Here is a 22,258-nt window from a genome sequence, read left to right on the forward strand (position 1 = left end):
CCCCATGGAAACTCATGCTGATGCTTAGTTTCCAATATGGCAGTGCTGGGAAGTGCAATCCAGTGGGAGGTCAGTGGGCCATGGAAGTGAGTGGATTAACACCTTGGTAACATGCTTGAACACTTCCTCTCATGAGACAGACCAGTTACTGTGAGAGATGTTCTCCCTCTTTTGAACTTGCCAATTTGCTGTTCCAATTTCCACCATTAACTGAATCAGTTTGAAGCCTTTACCAGAAGTGTGCAGACGCCAGTGTCATGCTCTGGGGTTTCACAGCCACCTGAATCAGGAGCCAAAGCAAACCTCTCTTCTACATAAGTTACCCAGCCTTGGGTATTCTGTTATAGCAACAGACAAAGGGCAAAAACAGCCCCACCTCTGGTTGCCTAGAAAGGACATATTTCTAGACAGATTTCTATACTTGCACTACAGAGGTCCCTATGCCATCTCTCCTGTTTGGGAGCTCTCTGATCCTGCATTCCATACATGATGTGAGTAAGATACTCTGAGCTTATGGACATGACTCTGGCTAGTGAGTCACGTCCCTGCTAGACTGTGTGGTATTCCTTGCACAAAACTGAGACTGGGCTAGGAAAGTGGTGCTGATAAGCCCATCTGAGATGAGTCCATTCTTTATATAGATAAGGGCCCAAGAAGCAAATATTTGCCTAGAGCTCTACACATCTCACAGCTGCCCTTCTGTATAACTGATCTACCCAAAAATAAAAGTTGAATATTTCTCAAGTGGCTGGTCAGAAATAGGAATTTAATCCATGGTACTGGGAAAACAGGACTTAGCTGCAGACTAAGTCAACACATAAATCAAGAAAGCAAAGGAAGACTTCATAGTCAACTTGTCATAGCGAGGATAATGTGAACTTAAGAGAGATACAAACACTGGGGAAGATCACATGAGGGTCCAAGACGATTGCAACAGATTCATTACACAAAATCCGTATGGGTAACATTTCAAAGGAATACATTCATTTGGGGTTTGGAGGAAAAACTTGCAAAATAAGATTAGGAATTCCTTACTGGGCACGAGTTGCAGGGGCGGGGAGGGGGGTGTTAAAGTACCCCAAGTTCAGTCTGAGTCAACCGAATGATGTAGCTTCTGATAAAAGAACTGCCACAAGTGTTTTGGAAGAAATCAGTACATCAGGATGCACAAGGCTGACCGCACGGAGGACAGAGGACAAGCACCAGAGCAGGAAGGGTGACTCAGGAACCTCAGGCAGGGGATTCCAAAGAGGAGACACGGCCAGAAGCAAATAAAACCTATTGCTGAGCATTTAAAAGGTTTCTGAAACAATAAGCACGGGACTTGCACTAGACTCTGGAGGTGAATTTGGAAATAAAGGAAAATAGCAAGAGTCACCAGAAAGAACATATTACCTCAACACAACAAGAACTTTATGGCACTTAAGGCTGACTAACGTAGCAGATGGTTAAGAAACTGGGCGGTCCTCAGGAATGGGAAAACTAGCCAGCAGGATGGCTAACTTGTTGGCAAGGGTCTTGCAGCAATGCTGCCCACCCTGAAGGAAGGATGGACCTCAGGCTATGCAAGTCCAGACGGTGAATACCCTCTAAAGCCTTGTCTACCAACTCCACTGATGCCATTTTGTGAAAGATGATTTCCAGGTTTCCCCCTAAAATGGCTGCCCTTGTCCAGGCCATATCCTAAGGTCTTTCCTCAACTCCGGCAGATCTCAGAGCCTCAGTGAAACTCAAAACCTGAGACAATTCACAGTGAAGCCACACTCAGTTTCTGTGAAGATAACTGCTTAAGAAGGGCACCAACACTTAGTCTCTTTTTATTACTGAAATGGTAACTGTTACCATCATTTATTGGGCAGCTGCTGCCTATCAGACACTGAACTGCAGAATCACATTTAATGTGCAATTCAACACAATGGTACAGATATTATTTTCTTAATGTCTCCTTTTTTAATGCCCCAAATACACTAACTAGTCCAAGTGATTTTCTAAATGATAGGGACACTTTCCACGGAAGGAGACACTCACCTCCTAGAGATAATACTTTTTACACTGCTTTAGATATAGAACTGCATCCAGTTTTCCACTCAGGTATCTTTCCTATTCTGTCTCATAGCTGGGTTCCCAAGGCATTTGATACAGAATTAAAAACTAATACCAGGGTATATTTCCCTGGAAGTCACAGAGCTTTGTGGAACAGTGACATCTTCAAGTAAAGGATGAAGGAAGGCCCAACAGGAAATTGTACTTTGTAGGTGGTAGGTGCTATCTCTCTAGCTCCAAGTTGGAGGAAAGAATTCTTGGAGTTTAAGTGAAGGAGCTACAGCTTCACTTTATACAGACAGCATAAAACTTGTTCTACACGAGCCGCTTCAACATTCATGCTGATTCCTACCCCCAGTCTGCACACAAAACCCCTTTTCTACTTTTGCTGGAAACATGAACCTCCTCCCTTCCAGGGACAAGTCTGTGGGTATCTGAGCAACAGCACCAAGTCGGCAGTGTACAGGCTCTGGAAGCTGTGTGCACTGAATTGAGCCCTGGGGCTGAAATAACCTACAAATTATTTCCATAATCATGGTTGATCTCTCTTCTTTAACCTCACCCCCTACACACAGGTTTCTTTCAAATTCAGCCCCTCTGGAGTTATGTGGATTACAATAAGTAGAAGGCAGAAAATGCCTTCATGGATCCCAAACAGCAGTAATTTTCTCTGAAAAGGTTCATTTTGTGCTTTATCCCACATAAGTAGCATAAAAATTTCCCATAAAAGAAGACATAGAGGTTTCCTTGAATAAGGTCTTATGTTGCCACAAAAGAATTCTACATAATATGACCTATTGGATATTTAGACTCTTACTAGCAATTCTATAGCCCTGAAAGTCCTTTGAAAAGGAATTCCTACCAGAGGTGAGTAAAGGGGAAGGGGGGTGTGGATCAGATAATCATACAGCCTGTATAGTGAGGAGGCAAAAATGGTCAAAATCAGATTTTGATTCAGAAATATCTCCGAGTGGTTTAATTTAAAAAATGAGAAGAAAGTTAGCCACATTTCAGTATACCCACTGATTTTTGTCCACCTCCTTCTCAGAATCAATAGTAACACTAGTAAGAAAAAATAATATCTCAGACAAAAGTAGACTTCAGGAAAAGAGAGGTTTAAACCCAATGCTGACATTCAGTAACTATGTGACTCAGCAGTTGTTCTGCCTTTGTAAACCTCAGTTTCACCAAATGGGGTGCATATTCCACATCACTATGGTAAATATGGATACACGTCCAAGTTATCACAGTTGTAAGAATTAAACGTGAGTCACCCTGTGGAACACTTTCAAGGTGGTGGCATTACAGCAAGAGCACAGCAGAAGACAGCCGCTGATACCACAATAGTGCTACTGCTGATAAAGGAGTTAGGCATGTCCTCATTTGCAAAATTGTGCATTAATAGATATAAAGTTAGGCCAAATGCCGAAAAACAACAGTTTGTAAGGTATATAGAAAAATATTTTCATGATCTTAACCACACACATTTTAAAACATACAAAGAACACAAGAAGTGTGGCCTATTAGGGAAGACTTAAGAAACAAGACTACACTAACATAAAGTTTCACTACACACAAGAGAGCACAGACTGGAAAAAAAAAAACTTTCATGAATATAACAAGAGAGAATATCACAATATGTAAAGAAGCACCATTAATCATGAAGAGAGAAAAACCCAATGGAAAAAAGTATTTCACAAAAGTGAACAATATTGAAATGGCCATCCAACACAGGTAAACCTGCTGAATATCACACTAAAAGCTTGAAAAAAAGAATTTGATAATACCTACTGCTGTCAAGGACATAGAACAAGTAGAATTCTCCTAGGCTGCTGAGAGAAGCATCAATTATTTTAATCATTTTTGAAATGGTTTGACAACGTCTAGTAAACCTGAACATGCACCTAGACTGTGATCCTGCAATGCAATTCCCAGGCATATACCCAACAGAAATATGGACAAATGAACCTCGAGAATAGGTACAAGGGTGCTCATAGCAACATTGCTCGTGATTCCTCCAACCTAGAAACAAACCAAGTCCCAGTTGGGTTGTTGGGACTGTCTCAGCTTGCACCTGTTATCCTGGCATAATTATTAGAAGGGTCAAGTCTCTAAAGTTCCTTAAAAATGCCATCAGCTTTAACTGGGGAGTAAGGACCTCCAAAAAGTCTTCTTCACAAAAGCAAGAAAAACAACAGTTTATAAGGTATATAAGATAATTGCATGGCCTTGGATCATGCATATTTTAAAAAGAGGATACACAAAGTATGACCTATTAAGGAAGAAAGCTGGCCAATATTGTCAAAATCAATTTTTTTTCGTGTTGCAGAAATTAATGTAAGTCTTGCAACATTCTGGAGTGTATTTATTAAAGAGAAATGGCCAAATCTTAATGAAAGTAGCAAATATCGCTCCATCTTAACTTGCTCTATTACTATCTCCATCTCCCCATCTCCACAATCCCATGGAAACCAGTAGCCTAGCAACCACTGGCCACAAGGCTCTGTGGAAACAGAGGAGAGGGCTAATACAGAGCTGAGAACCGGCTACCTGAGCACTGGAGATGTGCTTTCACCTGCAGCTGTCTGTCCTCGGAGAAGGGTGGGAGATTCACTGCTTCTAGGCAATCACTACTGAACTAGCTGAGCAGCGACTTCAGCGGTCATATATGATAAAGCAGAAAGGTTTTCCAGATTTCAGGAAAGTCGCTACAAAAAGAAGCACCAGAAATAACAACTACCAACAACCACAACAAATCCTGGAAGATGGGGCTGGGTCTGCTTATCATTTTAAATAAATATGTTAAATAACAGGAGATATTCAAGACACATTTAAAAAATAGGATACATAAAGTATCACCTATTAGGGAAGGCATGAGAAGTAAAAGGACACCAAAATAAAAAGTTTCACTCTAACAAAGAACACCTTTAAGACAGATCTTCTGCAAAAGGGAAGGAAATCAAGAGATAAGGGAAGAGGAAGGAACACAAAAAGGGTTAAAATGTGTCAGATACACGTACCAAATACCCACAAAGAAAGTAGTCAGTATGTATCACAAACATATACTAGTAAATAAAAAGTTGCCACTTTCTAGTATTTCAGATGTACAATCTTGTACAGAAAACCATGAACACTGCAGAGAAACAGTAAAGGACAGTCTATATGCAGGAAATGATACATCAATAGAAACCGTGCCTGAGGACAGTTTGCTGAGTGTGCTAACTACTTTGGGTATATCCAAAGAACTAGAAGATATCATGTCTAAAGAAGTAAATATGAGAGTGATATCTCACCATGCAGATAATACAAACAGAGAAACTAATTTTTTTTTTCAAAAGCATATATAAATTCTAGACTTAAAATGTGAAACAGCCAAAAGGGCTCAAAGATAGATAGGAGTTGACAAAAAATGGAATCAATGAACTTGAAGTAGATTAACTGAGCTTACGCTATGTAGTGTATAGAACAGAAGGGGGAAAAAGAATAAAGAGAAAAGAACAGAGTCTCAGAGACCTGTAGAGCACTGTCAAACATATTAATGTAAACCCAATAGGTGTCAGAGGAGACAAAAGAGAAATGGCAGGAAGACTGAAGAGATATCTAAAAACTTTCTCTCTCTCTCTCTCTCTCTCTCTCACACACACACACACACACACATAAACCTATACATTCAAGAAGCAAAATGAATCCCAACCAGAATAAATTCAGAGATTAACACCTCCCTACAACATAATCAAGCTTTGTAGAGACAAGACAAAAATCTTCAAAATAGCAAAGCAATTCATCGTGTAAATAGGATTCGCATATGATTAACGACTAATTTCTCAGCAACAACTATGGTGGCTGGAAAACAATGGGATGACATACTGAAAGAACTGAAATAAGATTATCTATTAAAAATACTGTATCCAGCCAAACTATCCTTCAAAAAGAAGAAATTAAGTCATTCCCAGATAAATAATGTCCTGACTTGGATGATCAAAGTCATGTTCACTCTATTTAGTTAATAGGCTGATGTGTATCTGTGGGTGGAAGGTATCTTACACCGTGCCTGAAATTTCCATTCTTTCTCCTGGTTGATGGTTACATTATTTACTTCATGACAGTTCATTGAACTGTTAGTTTATGTTTTAAGCACTCTTTTTTCTGTGCATTTTACTCACAAATTTTTAAAAGCAGGTGCTTGTGTTTAAACAAACAAAATTACCACTTGATACTGTATTACCCAAACAGTTGTGGCCAAAACCACAACTTAGTGAAATAAATTATTTCTTTCCCCTGTATGTTTATTTTGACTCTTTTCTTGCACGGCAACTTTTCACTGTCCATTTCACCCAATTTATTCCTTTTCTTTCTTAATATTCACTGCATGGCCTTGCAACATTATAAATATACTCCTGTGCCTGTCCCCCAATCATTATGTGAATACTTTTAAAAGTAGGAACTATGTCAAAAGGCATTCTTAAGAAAACACAGAGTGTGCACAGAAAATACAGAGCATGGAATAACGGTTTAAAGAATTAATTCATTAATAGAATAAATGAAGAAAGCCTTCCTAGCTAAAATCACAAGAAGTTCTTGCAGGATATATTACAACTGAGCAAATTCAAAACATGTGCTATAAAAGCAAATGTTAACTCTGAAGCAGGGAAGTATTTTTTTAAAATCAATTAATAGTCAAACTTTAAGAACGCAAGGTAGAAAGTTCTAACAAGATAAAAACGAGAAACTATTTAGGGACAGCCACTAAGTTCTGGTATGTCATTATTTTACTTTATGATTAATATTAGCAGAGAACATATTAGGATAAAAGAAAATTGACAGCTCAAATCATGTCTAAATTAAGGATCTCATGATCCTTTTCTAATGTGCTACACAAATGGAACCAAGAAACTACACTAAAAAATCCTTCAACCCACAGCAAACACAGTTTCTCAAATCCAATTCGTAACTCCACTCAGGCTCCACGCTGAAACTCTTTGGTAGAGGTCTCTCATTCCTGGAATTTACCACAGATGTTTATTTTGCTGTTCACCATTGTTGTGTCTACAGTGAGCAATGGATAAATCCCATCATGAAAACGAAAACAAAAAAGGGCAGGGTAGTAAAACGAGAGAAGATGCTGTCTCATTTGAAGGTTAGAAACATCCTACGAAGGAAGAAAGTGTCCAACAAACCTGAAAAAGGAAGGCATCGCCCAGTGAATTGCTGAGGCAGAAGACAAAGTCCTTCTTGGGGTGTTCAGGCACGGCCTGCACAATGCTGTTTTCTACCCAGACGGCATGCTTGGGGATGCTGTTGTGGTCTATTCCAGACCTGCCGTCGCTCTCATAGAAAAAGAGCGTGCATCCTGAGGAAACAGAACAGGAGTCAGCATTTGGTACTTCATCAACAATAAGCCCATAGTAGAAACTAGCACTTGTCACAGGAAAGGGCTGGAAATGAAAGCATGTGGAATCCAGGAGGTAAAGAGAATGGGGCCATGCTTATACTAGGTGCTTAGATTTGCCTAGAGAACAGGAAAGCTCTTAAAAATCACAGCTTCTGAGTTAGCAAAGCATTCTGTTACTGCATAGATCTAAAATGTCACCCAAGGTGTTCAGAGTGGGGCCTTTGGAAGGTGAGTGGATTATGGGGCACTTCTACTTACACATGAGCTAATTCATCCATGAGTTCCTGTCTGGATGTACTGTTGGGGGGTAGGGCACAACCCGGAAGGGTGTAGTATTGTTCCCCGCCCACCCCTCTGCCCCCACTTCCTGTCTGCCGTGGAGTAAAGCTTTCTCCTGTCATGTCCTTGCACCATGCTGTTTCTGATCTAAAGCCAGCTGACTGTGGAGTAGACCTTCTGAAAAAATGACCTAAAATAAAACTCTTCTTTAAATTGCAGCTGTTGGGTGTTTCATCCCAATGATGGGAAAATAATTAATGTATTCCTTTATGCATGCCCTCAAGTTCCTTAAGAGCCTTACTTTCTGTGTCAGAATGTTTTGTTATAGAATATCCTCATACAGATGGGGGTCTTGCATCTCATTTGCCCAGCAGTGAGTCAAACATGGTTCCACAGGCTCTATAAGACCAGAGGTAGACTCAGCACTGCGTAAGACTGGTGGCCCTACTGTTACTTTGGAGTCCATTCCCAGTGTGTCTCACAAAGATGTGCACCAGGAAACTAGAAAATGGATAGGGTTTATGGACCACACCCTTGGTGAAAACAATATATAATACAGTCTTTGGGTGTGTTCAGAACAAGAAAAAAAATGATACATTTTTGGTCTCAGATTTTATCTATATAATTTTTTCCCCCTAGAAATAAACCACATCCTTGTTTCTTCTGAAAGAGGAAATGTATGACCCATATAGTAGGTCTAGGGGAAACCAGAATCCTAATATTTAGTTACACTATGAAATGAATAGGATACTAGCAATAGAAATATTTCATAGGGTTGTGGGAAAGTGTCTACAGTAGATATTCTCCATCGTTGCCTGAACTGGAAACTCACTTTAGTATCAATTACTACTTGAGCACTAATTGAAATCAACTTGGGAAGTCTGTCTACAACTTTCATTTTGGTTTTTTTTGGTTTTTTTTTTTTGGTTTTTTTCCGGTACCAGAAATCAAACTCATGACCTTGCGCTTGCCAGGCAGGCACTGTGCCACTGAGCTAAATCCCTAGCCCTTGTCTACAACTTTCTTACTCTTCCCTACCTTCATCATAAGTTACTCAGTGAATTTTCACCATCTTCCTTACTACAACCCAGCACCACAGTTTACATGAATTGCAAAGTCCTATCTATCTGGTTAACATCGGAGTCTATGAAGAAAAATTAATCAGTGGCATAAAGTTCTATAGAATAATGTAGCTCGATGGAAACGTCACAATGGCTCAAAAGCAATTTTTCCTAGCCCATAATGTTTCATGTTACCACGTAACAGTCGCTAAATGCAATGCCCCTAACACAGCTGAACGGAGCACCCTGGTACATTTCTCACTTCACATTTTCTCCTGTTGGCACAGCACAGCCATGGGCTCTGCTGTAAACTCCTCAGGGTACTATGCTTCTAAACTTTAGGACATGGTACTTACTGTCCTTGTCTCCATAATTCAGGAATCTCAATTATTTTTTTCTACCAATTCAACTTATATTCACTTTGTCTTAAAAAGATAATGTCCTCTGCAAGTGTGTTTTTAAAAAATAAAAAACCTTATAGTGTTTGTACATTTTTAGTAAAGTTTGTGGCATGTTCTTTTATAAATTTGGGTTTAAAAAGTGCATACATATAAATATACAGTGATGTTCTGCCTTGACTCCATTTCTCACGTAATCCCTGCAGTTGAGGGGTAGGGGAGAGAGTCTCACTAAGTAGTCTAGGGTTGGCCTGGAACCCACAAGATAGCCCGAGCTGGCCCCAAATTCACAATCCTCCTGCCTCAGTCTCCCAAGTACTGGGATCACAGGGTTTATCATCATGCCTGGCCTAAGCCTATGGACCTCAAGATTTTTTAGGTACACTTACATCAAAGAACAAAATCATCTGCCTCCATCCCCATGTCCATGCCTTACGTGGGCAGAGATTACACAGAAGAAAACAAAAACGGAAGGGAGTCATTATTTTCCCCTAGTCAAAGGTTTCCATGGTACGGCAATACGGTCCTCTCTGCAGACATTTCTGATTGTCACAACTAAGGGAGAGGTGCTGCTGGCATTTAGTGGGTGAGCACAGGCACTGGAGTTTGGATCCTAAATGTCCCCCCAAAGCCCATGTGTGGCAGGCTTGATCACCAGGGATGCTGCTATTGGGAGATGGTGACCCTTTCAGAGGTGAGTCCAGTAGGAGTTCAGCTTGCGGGGGTAACCTCAAAGGGGAGAGTGGACTCTCGCTCCTTCCTCCTCCTCTCCTTTCTCCTCCCGCCATGAGATAAGCACTTATGTTCGGCCACACACTCCCACCATGATGTGTTGCCTCGTCACAGGCCCAAAACCAGCAGAGCAACAACTACCCAGGGGCTGAGATTTCCAAAGCTGTGAGCTGAGTTAAACCTGCCTATTTATAAACTGATAACCTCTGATACTGTGTTACAGTGATAGGAGGCTGAATAACAACAACAAGGAAACTGCTAAGCAGTTATAAATACCCAGCACAGCTCTGCACAACAAAGAATTATCTGGAAAATGTCACTAGTACCACTACTGAGAAATGCGGTTCTAAGTCTTTATGAGTAATACGACATTGAGGATCTGTAGATTCTGAACACAAAAGGAGGAACATACTTGACCACAGTTGAGAACAGAGGAAGCAGCCCGTGCATAAGGAATTAGGGGTACCCACTAAACCTGGTATGTGCAAACACTGGACACTGTACGGTCTTTCCAAATAACTGTTGCTTAACAATTTTTCAATCTTGCTTTAGCATCATCCTACAACAGTAGGTGGCTGAAGCTGGCTTTTACTCAATTATCAACTTGTTCTGATTTTAACACTAACATGAGGCAGCAATTCCAAGAACCACACACTCCCTGATAAAAGACTGTTTAGCTTTATCTGCACTGGAAGATAATCTCTAGGTTCTTGAGCTGTTCATGAAGTCATTCCAGAGATTAACTCTCGATGAAAACCCCTTTTAAAATTAGTTATTTTATCTTATGTGAAAGCATCTTTGACAAAGTCTCTATCCCAGGGCTCCCAGATGTTCTGCTTTTGCTTTCTCAATATCGAAGGGTGGCAGAAAAATCAGCAAAAGTCTTGCTTTTGAGTGGCAATGCCAAGCCCTGAGGATGTCAGCATATAATGGAACCTGTCAGGCTTAGGAAGCAAAGGGCTCAGGGGCTCTGTGTTCTGGGAGTGCGTCCTGACAGATGGTGTCACTCAGATCTGGGTCACCAAGGGCATGAAGGCTCGGTCCTATAACGGGCACAGGGCTTGTGCTCCTGCACGCCCATACCTTAGCCTCCCATGTCATTTATTCTCCAAGGAAATGGCAGAAATAAAATAACCCCCTCTGTAACGTCCCAAGTTTAAAAAAAAAAAAGTCACCCAATTACTTTTTATTCTATGCTGTTCTCAAATTTAGACTAAGAGTCACCTGGGAAACTTATTTAAACCACAAATTCAGGGCCTGTTACCAGCTCAACTATGTCCTCCCCAAAGTCCTTATGTTAAAGTCCTAAGCCGCCACTACATCCAGATGTGATTGTGTCTGGAGATATAACTTTTAAAGAGGCAATTAAAGTAAAGGGAGGTCTCCTGGGTGGATCCAAATCTCACTGGACCGCTGTCCTTATAGAAAGATGAAATTTAGACAAAAGGAGAGAGGCGTCAGAAGAAACCAACCTTGCCAATTCCTCAACCCCGGATTTTTAGCCTCCACAACTAAGAGACAGTAAATTCCTGTTATTTATCTACAACAGCCAGCCTGTGGTGCTTTGTCAGGGCAATCCTAGCAAAAGAATACAGGGGCTGTCTCCAAAGCTGTGCTTCCGAAGATATGAGATACACTCAGGAAAGTACCTTCCGTGGCTGTAACACAGGTGCTCTTCAATGAGGCTGTTAAGAACTCAGCACCAATTAATGAAATGAATGCTAAGGCTGGGCTGCTGCAGGAACAGAGGTGCCATCTCCAGGGGCATGTGCACATCTGGAAGAGGTGCAGGAGGCGGCAGACGAGAGGACCTTCCCACATCTCACTGTACCCCACATGAACAGAGCAGCTGACTCAACCTGGGCCCCTCTGACACATAACCCTCTAAATTAACTCAAGGCAGGTCACACATAGAAAAGACAGTCACAGTTCTCTGAAGCATTCACACAGGGTGACTATGCTGCGTAAGCAAGACCACTTCATCGACTCATCAAACAGCAATGCTCTGGGAAGAGCTGAATCTTAGATGGTAATCCTGCCTGGATTTGTTCTTATCCTCATTCTGGGTTTCTATGACATGCGGCAAAATCTACAACCGTTCGTGTTTCAACAGGCTCCCTTAGTGTTTCAACAAGCAGTGAAGCAACATCTGGCAGCACCAGTAATGGGGTCCACCCAAGCCCTGCTTCTCCCATGGAGGTGGCCCGCACATCCCTGCCCAGGCATGTGTTTACCTCACTGAGCTGGGCTCTGGAGTTCTCCAGGTTGGAGTCTTCCAGGATGAGATGGTCCCACACCAACCTCAGTGACATCCAGTGTCAAATAAATGGTTTCATATCCTCACCAACCTGGTCAGCCCAGCATTCTTCCTCTGTGCCCTTCCTTTGATCTTGTGAACCTGTCTAACCCCTCCTGCCCTATACTAACTCTGGTTCAAATCCATCTTGTAACAAAAACTCTAAATGTGCTTCAAAAATGTATCTTCTTTTCAAAACACAGAGCTCACAAATGAATTAAATTTTTTCCACTACAGAGACACTTGAAGGTATGTGCAGAAATTAATACACATACTTCACAAAATGACAATGACTAGCAACATATAAAAGTAGGGTGGTTATACAGAAAGAAAGCATAGTGCTATGTCCAAGTATGTATGCAACTGTCCATATCATCCTCAGATATACAGCTTCATTACAGAGACCAACTTTTTCACATACATGGAGCTTTAGACATCCCATGCACATTAGCTTGAGCCCTATGAAATTAGCGATACTCTTATCAATTTTTAGTTTTAAAAAGTGTTAATTCCACAGGAGCCAACCTAATTTTTAACTTCTTACCAGTCACTTTGGAAGGCACAAATTTACAAGAGTTTGAAAAAAAGATTTCGAAGGAAACTTTGTCCTTCAAATCTACCCATAGAACCAGCTGTACGGATGAGGAAACAGCGATGACATGCTCCTCTTGCAGGGGAATTGCTGATCACGGAGCATAAAGCCCTGGGTAAGCCAGATGAGTAAGTTCTAAAGGTTTGCCTCCAACAGTGCACCCATAGTCAACAGCACTGTACTACACGTTTAAAAATGTGTCAGGAGTACACTGTATGTTAAGTGTCCCCAACACAATAAAATAAATTTTTAAAAAACTGAGGCAAACTAATTCTATAGGATCACAAGAGGGAAACCCCATCGCCTGGGTGTCACGTGGGTACCCTGCTCCCTGGAGTGCACTCTCTGATGCACTGTTGCAGCCGGCGCGCTCCTTACCTTTCAGGGACACCCAGTAGTGCTTCCACTTCCTCCGGGTGGCCGACTCCACCTTCTTATTCTTCTTGTGCACCAGGAAGTTCTTGACGGCCAGCGCGCCGGCCTTGCGCACCGTGCCCTGCGCCGCGGTCAGCAGGATGTCCGACTGACCCGGTGAGCTCAGGGTGCCACTGCTCTGCTCGTCGCTGTGCGCAGAGCCGGCCTCCTCCAGGCTTTCGCTATTGGTGCTCATCTCCAGCTCCCGCCGGAAGTTCTCGTACACCCCCTGGCGAGCCGCATCCCCAGTGGAGCTGCTGCCGCTGTCGCTGCCCACAAAGGCCCGGCCCGTGGGGGGTGAGTAGCTGGAGTTGGTGGCATTTGAGCGCCTGGATAGAAGGTCCGTGTCGGTGGTGGCTCCTTCAATCCCACTGTCTGCAAACTCGCTGCCTTCGCCCGCGTTAACATCCTTGGGGGCAGAATGGGAGGGAGAAGACATGCATCACGCAGAGCAAGAAGCCAGAAGCCCCCGAGGTCTAGCCAGGGGCTCCGAGCTGCAGGAGACCCACAGGGCAGAGCCTGTCCCCACTCCTCCTGGACCGGTTCCTCCTCAGCCCAGCGCACCGCAGAGCCCAGGAAACCTTCAGCCACCCAGCATGCAGCAAAGGAGGTAAGGTTCAAGAAGTATAAAAGAAGCAGGGAACATTCAAAGAGCTTATCATTTGTCTGACTCAGATAATGAGCTAACTGGCAAATCAGCTATTGAGATTCTACCATCACCACGCTGAGAGCACACCCCTACCCGACTCCTCCTCAGCGGGCCTTGAACTCCAGGAAATTCTGCAGGCAAGATTAGTTAGTTGTTCCAGAGGTGGGGGGGTGACCGTGCATAGCTAGGTCTTTACAGCTCAAACTTATTTAAAAAAAAAAAAAATTTAAATGAAAGGCTTGCTTAGGAGCCTCTTATAATGAGGTGACTAAACAGATAGTAGTGCACAACCTCGCCCACTCACCCAGCAGGGTCCCATATCCTAGGAGCAGGCAACAGTCCTCCTGCCCTAATCAGCTCGGCTTCTGGAAAACAGTCTCTCCCACTGCATTGTGCTAAATCAGTCTGTGGGGCCCACAGCTCCTACGCTGCTCTCCAATTACCTAGCCCTTTCAAAGCCAGGATGCTAAGAGCCTGGAGCCAGTGACTCGCTGCCCCTGGGCCAAGAGACAGCTTGGGGGCAACTGCCAAGATGCTGGGGTATCCATATCTAGTTTAAAACATGGAGACCTTCCAGGGCTGCCCCAGCTCCACTGCTGAACGTTTCCGGGACAGACAAGTCTGTTGTTAAATTAGAATCATAATTGGTGGAAAGCTCGGGAGGCATTTCCATAAACAATAATTAAATAATGGTAGCAATCAAAGGGAGGATAATGACAGCAGTGCCGGGATGAGACAGCTCTACAGTCCTATGCATACAGAAGGAGACTGAGTTTCCGGCAGGGTTTTTTGTTTTTGTTTTCTTTTTTAGTCTTTAGTCTCATAAATAACTAACTATAGTTCAAACATGTAAAAAACTAACAAAATATCCTAAATGTCATAAAATGAAGGCTTTGGGCCCAAATCTTCCCTGAGAGGCATGGGGCAGATGAGCCATGCCACAAATTCATACTGTCCCGTGCAAGGCCGAGAGAGATGCCCTGTCCACATCTCCGCCATGACCCTCACTTAATCGATTGCAACTTAGAATTGTTCTCAGTTCACTGTCATCGTGACAGACCCCAAGTGAGCAGCTAAATCTGTAAATGAAAACCAGGGCGAGGTGATAGAATGCTATCAGGAATCGAACTCATGACCTCACACTTGCCAGACAGGCACTGTGCTGCTAAGCTATCACCCCAGCCCTAGAGTGGTAGCAAGATGTAACTGAGCAAGGTCCTGATGATGACGTTCATTTCTAAAGGACTTCAGAGACCTCTGGGAGTAAAACCGACTTGAGGGGTACAAAGAAACCACACATACAGCTTAGATGCAGAGCTCTGTGCACGGTTTAGATGTGGTTTGCTTCCCCAGGGCTCATGCTGGAAGCCCGGTCCCTAACAGAGCAAGGACGGGAGGTGGAAGGGGGGACCTTTAGGGGTAGAGCCTGATGGAAACTTATTAAGTTATTGAGGGCATCACCTTGGGAAGGATTAAGGCTGGAGAGAGTGAGCCTGAAGCCTGAATCCCTCTAGCTTCCTGTCTCTCTATGTGATCTCTCCCTCTCACACACATTCCCACTGAGACGCTACGAGCCAGAAGGCCCTGGTGATAGCCAGCAGATGACAGTGCCATGCTCTTGTACCTCCCAAACTGTGAGCTAAATAAATCTTCTCTTTACAGATTCGCCAATCTCAAGTATTTTTGAGCAACGGTGGGAAACGGGGTGACCCACCCTGTAATGACTGAGCCCACTGCTTCCTTACCTGCCCTCCTGCCCATTAAGAGCCATAAATGGTCATGAGGCATCCAAATCTAGTTGGTAAAAATCCTCTACACCAACGGGAAAACACTGTAATCAACCCACATTTCTCCCTGGCAGGGACGCGCACCATATGCTTTCCTGTTGATAGGAGACAATGAGATCTGACAATCATTGGTTACGGATAGCCATGAATCATGGAAGGTAGAAAAGTTTGTAAAATTTCACAAACGTGCAGACTGGGTTTTGTATGCACCACTCCCTGCTGAAGGATGTGGCTTATGTGAAGGAATTAGCTATAACTGCTCTCCTCAAAACAGCGAAGAGATGCAATGCTTGTGATGCTTCTCTATAAGATGGAGAAACAGAGGTTAAACATGTAATGTCCCTAGTCCATAGGAAGAGACTCTACCACAAAGGAGATAACTGGCCCCAGGCATCTTGTGAGTTCCTCAGTTCCAGAAGAGGAAGGAACCTTGAAAAGCCATCTCTTTGACTAACAGATAAGAAGATGGGTGCTCATAAAGTTACAACGCTGCACAGTGGCAGATGGCAAGTTGGAACCCGTGCTTCTGAGCACCTCGCTCAGTATTACATGGTGGCCTGACGGCTCACCCCCAGACAGCACCCCACCAGATTTTGTCTAAATGTTCAACTCCCTGGATTCCTCCCTTGTTTATCAACAATACCTTCTAGTTTTTCCCAGAAAAAAAAAAAAAAAAAAAAACCTGCATGATTGTTCACCTATTTGCCTTGACTTGCCCACCCAAAAGCTAGATCCTGAAAAAGTAGAGAATGGGAAGGAAGAAATACACAGAGGATGAGGAAAGAGAGGCAGAGAGCCAACAGGCCAGCTCTCAAGAGCATGGGCCTCACAGTTCACTGCAGTCCTCCAAAGCCCTCACCCCTTCACAGGATGCCCTGGGGCTCTCTCTGGGTAAAACAGGAGCTAAGCCCCTTTGAACACTCACATCTGTGTCAGACCTGCACATCTGCTCATGCCAAATGGATGCTGGAACCTCACGATGACCCAGGCGGTGTATATTTGACTCTGAGACAGCCACCAAACTCAGCTAAGAAGTGACTGCTCCATGTAAGGGGCCAGACTGCTCTAGCTGAAGGTGCATACTACTCAGTGGAAGTGCTGGGCAATGCTCCTGGGTCTGTCACCCAAGATGGCTCCACCTGGTCTCCAGATGTGGTTGATCTGGCTCAGTGGTACACATCCCCCAATTGATATGTGACCCAGCCTCTTGGGAAATGGATGCTGGTTGCCCTGTCTCAACTGCTATGTAGTCATGATGTCTGGGATGTCCTGAATACCTAGAAGCCCGGCCTCTGGCATCACAGGCAATGACACACTACTCAGCTCTGTTCTTTCTTTCCCGCACTGCAATCCCAGCTGTCTTATGGGCACCTTTTAGAAGGACTTCTCCCCACCTCAGAAACCAAGTCATCTCACAACTGAGAAACCTGACCATCCCCACACTGAGAAGCACTGGTAAACCTCCCAGCTCTTCCCAACAGCAAACAGTACAGAGGAGTGACACCAGGGGACAGTCATCCAGGAAGTTCTGCGGCCTTTGAAGCAAATGCAGAATATGCTCCTTCTTACCTAACTACATGTCTCAGACTTGTCCTATACTATGGTCTGTTTTAACTCCTTAGCCAAGTCCTATATTTCAACCTGAAAGTCAGGATATGGCGTAGAACACTTGTCTAGCACATGTGAGGCCTTGGGTTCAATCCCAAGCACTGCACAAAAAAGGTAAAAAAAAAAAAAAATAGAAATTAAAACTCAAATAAGAGTCAGAGGAGGTCAAGGGAAATGGTCAGACCCTAGACCAAAACAGAGAAATAAAGCCCAATATGGTGCATGTTCCAGTAGAGTCTTGCAGAAAAATCAACTTTCTGTGTTAAGAGCTCTCCATTGAAGAGGCTTCCCATTCTGAACAACATTCAAGGGATTAGGGGGTTCTTAAACCCTGCCTTTCCAGGACAAATCCTCCTAAACCCAATTTTCAGAGCACTCACCAGTTTCCACCCCAGTGGCAATTTCCCAGATGAATGTGTGTACTTCCCTATTGGGTGCATAAGTGGCCAGCTGTAGCTCCAAATACACCACAGCTGCTGGGCAAGAGGTTTCTCAACCATTCAAGCTGGGCAACAGATGCTCAAATGTCCTCCAATAGGGAGGGAGAGGCAAGACCACAGCCTGCTACCGAAGCCTGTGGTCACTGTCCTGAGAACTGGAGGGTCTCACCCTGATGATACACACGTACGGCCCGATGATGCACTGTAGTAAAGGCTCCAGTTGTTTTTACAGGAGATTTACATATACTCTGAGGAGCGGGCGTGCAGGATTGATGCACAGGCACAATTTCGAAAAAGTAATTAGCTACCAAGGGCATGCACTCTCCCTGAGAAAATCCAGAGACCAGCAGAACCAACTGACCACTTGTAAGTCAAATGCAATGATAAACTGTTTTTCTTGGTCACTTTAATTTCCCTGATGGATCCAGCTTCGCTTGGATATAGTTGTGCAGACATGCTAACTATAATATAAGAGAACTCACTGGACTTCAGGGAGGCAAGGGAACTCTGACTTATAGGCTCCTTGAGTTAGAACGATTTATGCCAGGTTAGATCCTAAGGTGTTCTCCCACTGGTCTTCTCACCCTCTGCACCAACCTCTAGTTCATTTTCCTCATCTGTTTCATAAAGAGAGCAACAGTGTCTGCTTGGTAAGCTACTTTATAAGACACTGTGTGACTGAGTGAATCCAGGCAAAGTGTCTAGGCCTGTGCTCAGCACTTAGCATCAGCTCAAAAACATGAACCGTAATCACCGGCATCTCCGTCTTCAGCCTGATTCACATCTCAGCCCAGGGAGAAAGGGCTCTCTCTGCCTGTTCTCAGCTACCAGCTTCCTGCTCCAACAAGGAAGTAAGGTTGTTATTGAAGAATTTGGGGAAAATAAAATGCAAATAGGATGGGCCTAGTATTACTGAGCTTTACAATTATTTTCACATTCACAAAACAGCACAAGAAACTAAGAAAATGGTGACATAGCCTACACTGTGAGTTGGTGGGCACGACTGCTAATAACGGTCATTTCTGACGCTCTACAAATGGAAAACAGGCTCTATTTTCCCTTTTTTTGTTTTCCTTTTTCCTAAAGCAAAATCTTCACAGCTTTTTATGTTTCCAACACCAATTCCTTCGCCACTAATGATTCCCAATGGGAGTGACTCACAATTTCTCTCAAAACAGCCGCAGGAACCAAAATTCTTATTGTTACTAAAAAGGGACTCTGAAGTGAGTTAGCAAGCGCTTGAACTTCAGGTAACTCCTGACTGGAGCGGGCTTTGCGTCCAAGTGAAATGAATCATCTTCCCCTTTACCTGCCTGTCTATGAATGTGCTTCCACCTTGTGGCCATCCCTCCTCTACTCCCTGCCCCGTAGTACGTCGCATGCCCAGTCGCTTGCCTGCTTCCTAACTTAGAGCCACCTACCCAGCTGTAAGAGCTTCCCTTCCGCTACCCAACCTGCACACCACACACCACCCCCGGGTGGGACTTCCGAGAGCAAGGGTGAAGAGCTCCGCAGACTATCGTTCAAGACCCTCTACCGATGACCAAGGCTAGCACTTGCGCTTTGGATGCAGTGAAACTTTTCACTTTTAGGGAAACTGAAGAGCTCATTCCAGGACACACTCCCAACCTTGTCTGCCTCCAACACTCCTCTTCTCAGAGCGCATGGCTGCTCCTTCCCTCTTCCAGTTGCCATGCCAACTTCTCTGCAGCATCCCCGTCACCCTTCTCCCGCTCTATTCCAGCCACACTGGGCTCCTTGCTTTTCCTCACGTGTACTAGGCACCCTCAACAGCCACCTCCCTCCTCTCTTTCCAGACCCACCCAAGTCTACCCTCTCTTGAGGGCTCACCCTGACCAGCCTGGCTGAAATCGCCACCCACCTCGCACCACCCGCTCACCTCACCGTGCTCTTCCCTCCATAGCACACGGTTTATCTACTTAGCAGGGTGTTTTCCGCCACACACCCCCACTTCACCACAACCAGCTCCACGGGCTCGGGGATCTTTTCCCACTGACGTATCCCAAGGGCCAAGAATAGCACCTGGCACGGGGCAGGCACTTCAAAAATAATTGTTGAATGAACTAACTGCTGCTCATTTTCCAGCACAATCTCAAAACAAGGAAAACAGTTTCTCGTGGAAAATATTTTAGTTTGATTTAAAGGTTTCATCTTTGCCAAGCTCAGCTCACGCTCAACTGAAGTTGAGATGGCAAATTAGTCTGAGCTGTAAAGCTTACATTTGCAACTCTCAGGCAGTCCAGTTTCATAAATGCAACCAGAATTGATTTAAATATTTTTCTTTTTAAAGTACAGAAAGGCAGAGAGATAAATTAGGCTATCTCTTGGCCCAAGTAAGACACTGCCAGTGGGTGGTCCAAAATGACAAAGTGAAAAGCCTGTCAGGTGCTTCCTAAGATCTCCTGGGTCCATGGAGACCTCATCAGACCTTCCAGCAGGCTGGCTCCAGGGCCCCATTCGACAGGGTCCCACATCCCAGCTCAGAAGGCTTCGCCTGCTCAGTGCCAGCCCCTCTTCCTCCTCAGTTACGCTGTGAAATCATCACTCACATTGTTGCAACACAAGTGAGTTCAGGGGCACAAACTTCCTTCTACTCCTGTGCTAAATTTTAAAATGTTATTTTCAACAGCCTGAACTTTCCCCACCCCTACTGGCATAACTGAGTAGCTCTCAGGGTGTGAGCCAAGGGTCCCTGAGATACCTGCAGAGGGTCCCTGAGGTCCTTCTTTTTCCATCTACTTGTGCAAAGGCCAAGTGTGGTTCCCGCAGTCCAGCTAAGCAGCATATGGCAAGAGAGTGGTGCAGGGCAGATACGGGGCTCTAAAATCTTCTGCAAAACCAGGAATCGTAGCGATTCACAAAAAATCCAAATCAATGCCTCTCATCCCAATTCATTTTTTTAATCATAGAAAAATTTTTAAATCTTAAAAGAAAAAGACTTTATGTGAACGTGTCATTAGTACACTCCTGTTAAAATTAATTAGTTAGCATTTTTTTTTTACATTTTTACTTCAGTTACTAAGATGATAAATATTTTTTTTTTTTTTTTTTTTTTTTGGTTTTTCTCCGGTACCGGGAACCGAACTCACGACCTTGCGCTTGCGAGGCAGGCGCTTTTGCCGCTGAGCTAAATCCCCAGCCCCTAAGATGATAAATATTTACAGCTACACCTCACATCAACAGAAGCTCTTGGAGTTCAAAATTCTTTTTTTTAAGACCAGGAAGGGATTTGAGAAGTGCTAACATAAGCCATCTCTCAAAATTGCCTACCCACCCTCCCTCTCCCCACAAAAAAAGATCCTGGCAAAGAAGACAGATATCCCTGTGGAAAATAGATAGACTCATTTTCAAAATAAGTAACTCATTGCTTAATTCACTTGCCAGAAAAAGATAAAGTGGCGGGGGGAGGCATCAAACAGAAGATAGGGAAAGGAGGAGAGGGATGATTTAAAAATAGATTTCACATGAACATCTTCTGTTTCATGAACGGACAACGTGAAGATGATTCTGCTTCAGCAGAATCATCTAGATGGACTGTCGAGGATGCACGGACCTGAAAGGATATGCAGAAGGATGGTCCGTGTGTTTATCCAAGGCAAAGGTCCAAGTTTTTCAGCTGATTCTCAAAGGAGTCTGTGGGATACAGAAGGAATTGCTTGGGTGTTGATGCCAATTTTCAGCTCAGGAAACAAACTTATTTCTGAGCCATTTGAGCTAAGTTGTCAAACAAACAAAATTTTTAAAAATCTACACAATTTTTCCAGGAACTCAAAATTCTCCTCCAATCATGCTATACTCCTTATCTTACGTAAGCCATCAGCTCAGCCATTTGCTTATCAAAGAAAGCAAGCGTCAGGGACAGGGACGGCTCCTCCTGGGGTTACCCTGGGCATCTCTCTCTAAAACCACAGTTTTGGGTGACAGGACTGAGCAGCAATGATTTCTTTATCAGCCAACAAGTCCATGTGCTTGTTTCTGTACCAAAATTGAAGGTTTTCCTCCTTAATGAAATCTAAGGGCCCCAGAAGGTCGTGGAGTGTGGGGTATGCCCCAGAAGAAAGGGCAGCCATTGCAGTCAGAGGACGGTGAGATTTTGTCACCATGTCCCTTTAGATTCCCTTCCTCCTCCGAGAAACAAGAACGTTGGCTAGAGAGCTGACCCGAGAGGGTCCCTCAAGAAGCTGGCAACTCAAAATCAGCCTGAAAGGGATCCCTGACCTCCAGGTGAGGGCTCTGCCTCATCAGAGTCCCACTCCATACAGGGAAGTGTGGAATTTCTGAGAAAGCTCAAGTGTAAGAAAGTGGTCAGTCAAACCCATAAACCCACTGGCCGGTGCCACACCTCGGCTGAGAGCCCTTCGCAGTTTTCCAGAGGGCGGCACTCCATACAATATGCTCAGTATACAGCGGGGCACCAGCTTTCACCTCCCGAGCAGAGGAACAGAGGTCCCCTCACAAGGGTGCGCAATGACTCCCAGCCAAAATGCCCCAGAGAGACTCAAAGCACAGCCGCAAGCTGGCGGGACCATCAATGGTAGCCTTCTCT

General features: G+C 44.0%; 1 protein-coding gene across 5 annotated transcripts in view; it reads right to left on the reverse strand.

Moving 5' to 3' along the window:
- Tiam1 (T-cell lymphoma invasion and metastasis 1) overlaps positions 1–22,258 on the reverse strand; it is a 373,652-nt gene that overhangs the window by 103,939 nt on the left and 247,455 nt on the right. For all 5 annotated transcript variants that reach the window (XM_005375657.2, XM_013504090.1, XM_005375658.2 and 2 more), the window contains 2 exons: positions 13,172–13,616; positions 7,221–7,393 (listed from right to left, as the gene is read on the reverse strand). In XM_005375657.2, coding sequence (XP_005375714.1) covers positions 7,221–7,393; positions 13,172–13,616 — 618 coding nt within the window. The remainder of the gene's footprint in view (positions 1–7,220; positions 7,394–13,171; positions 13,617–22,258) is intronic.

The sequence above is a fragment of the Chinchilla lanigera genome, unplaced genomic scaffold (genome assembly GCF_000276665.1).
Source record: "Chinchilla lanigera isolate Chin_1 unplaced genomic scaffold, ChiLan1.0 scaffold00006, whole genome shotgun sequence".
Taxonomy (NCBI): Eukaryota; Metazoa; Chordata; class Mammalia; order Rodentia; family Chinchillidae; genus Chinchilla; species Chinchilla lanigera.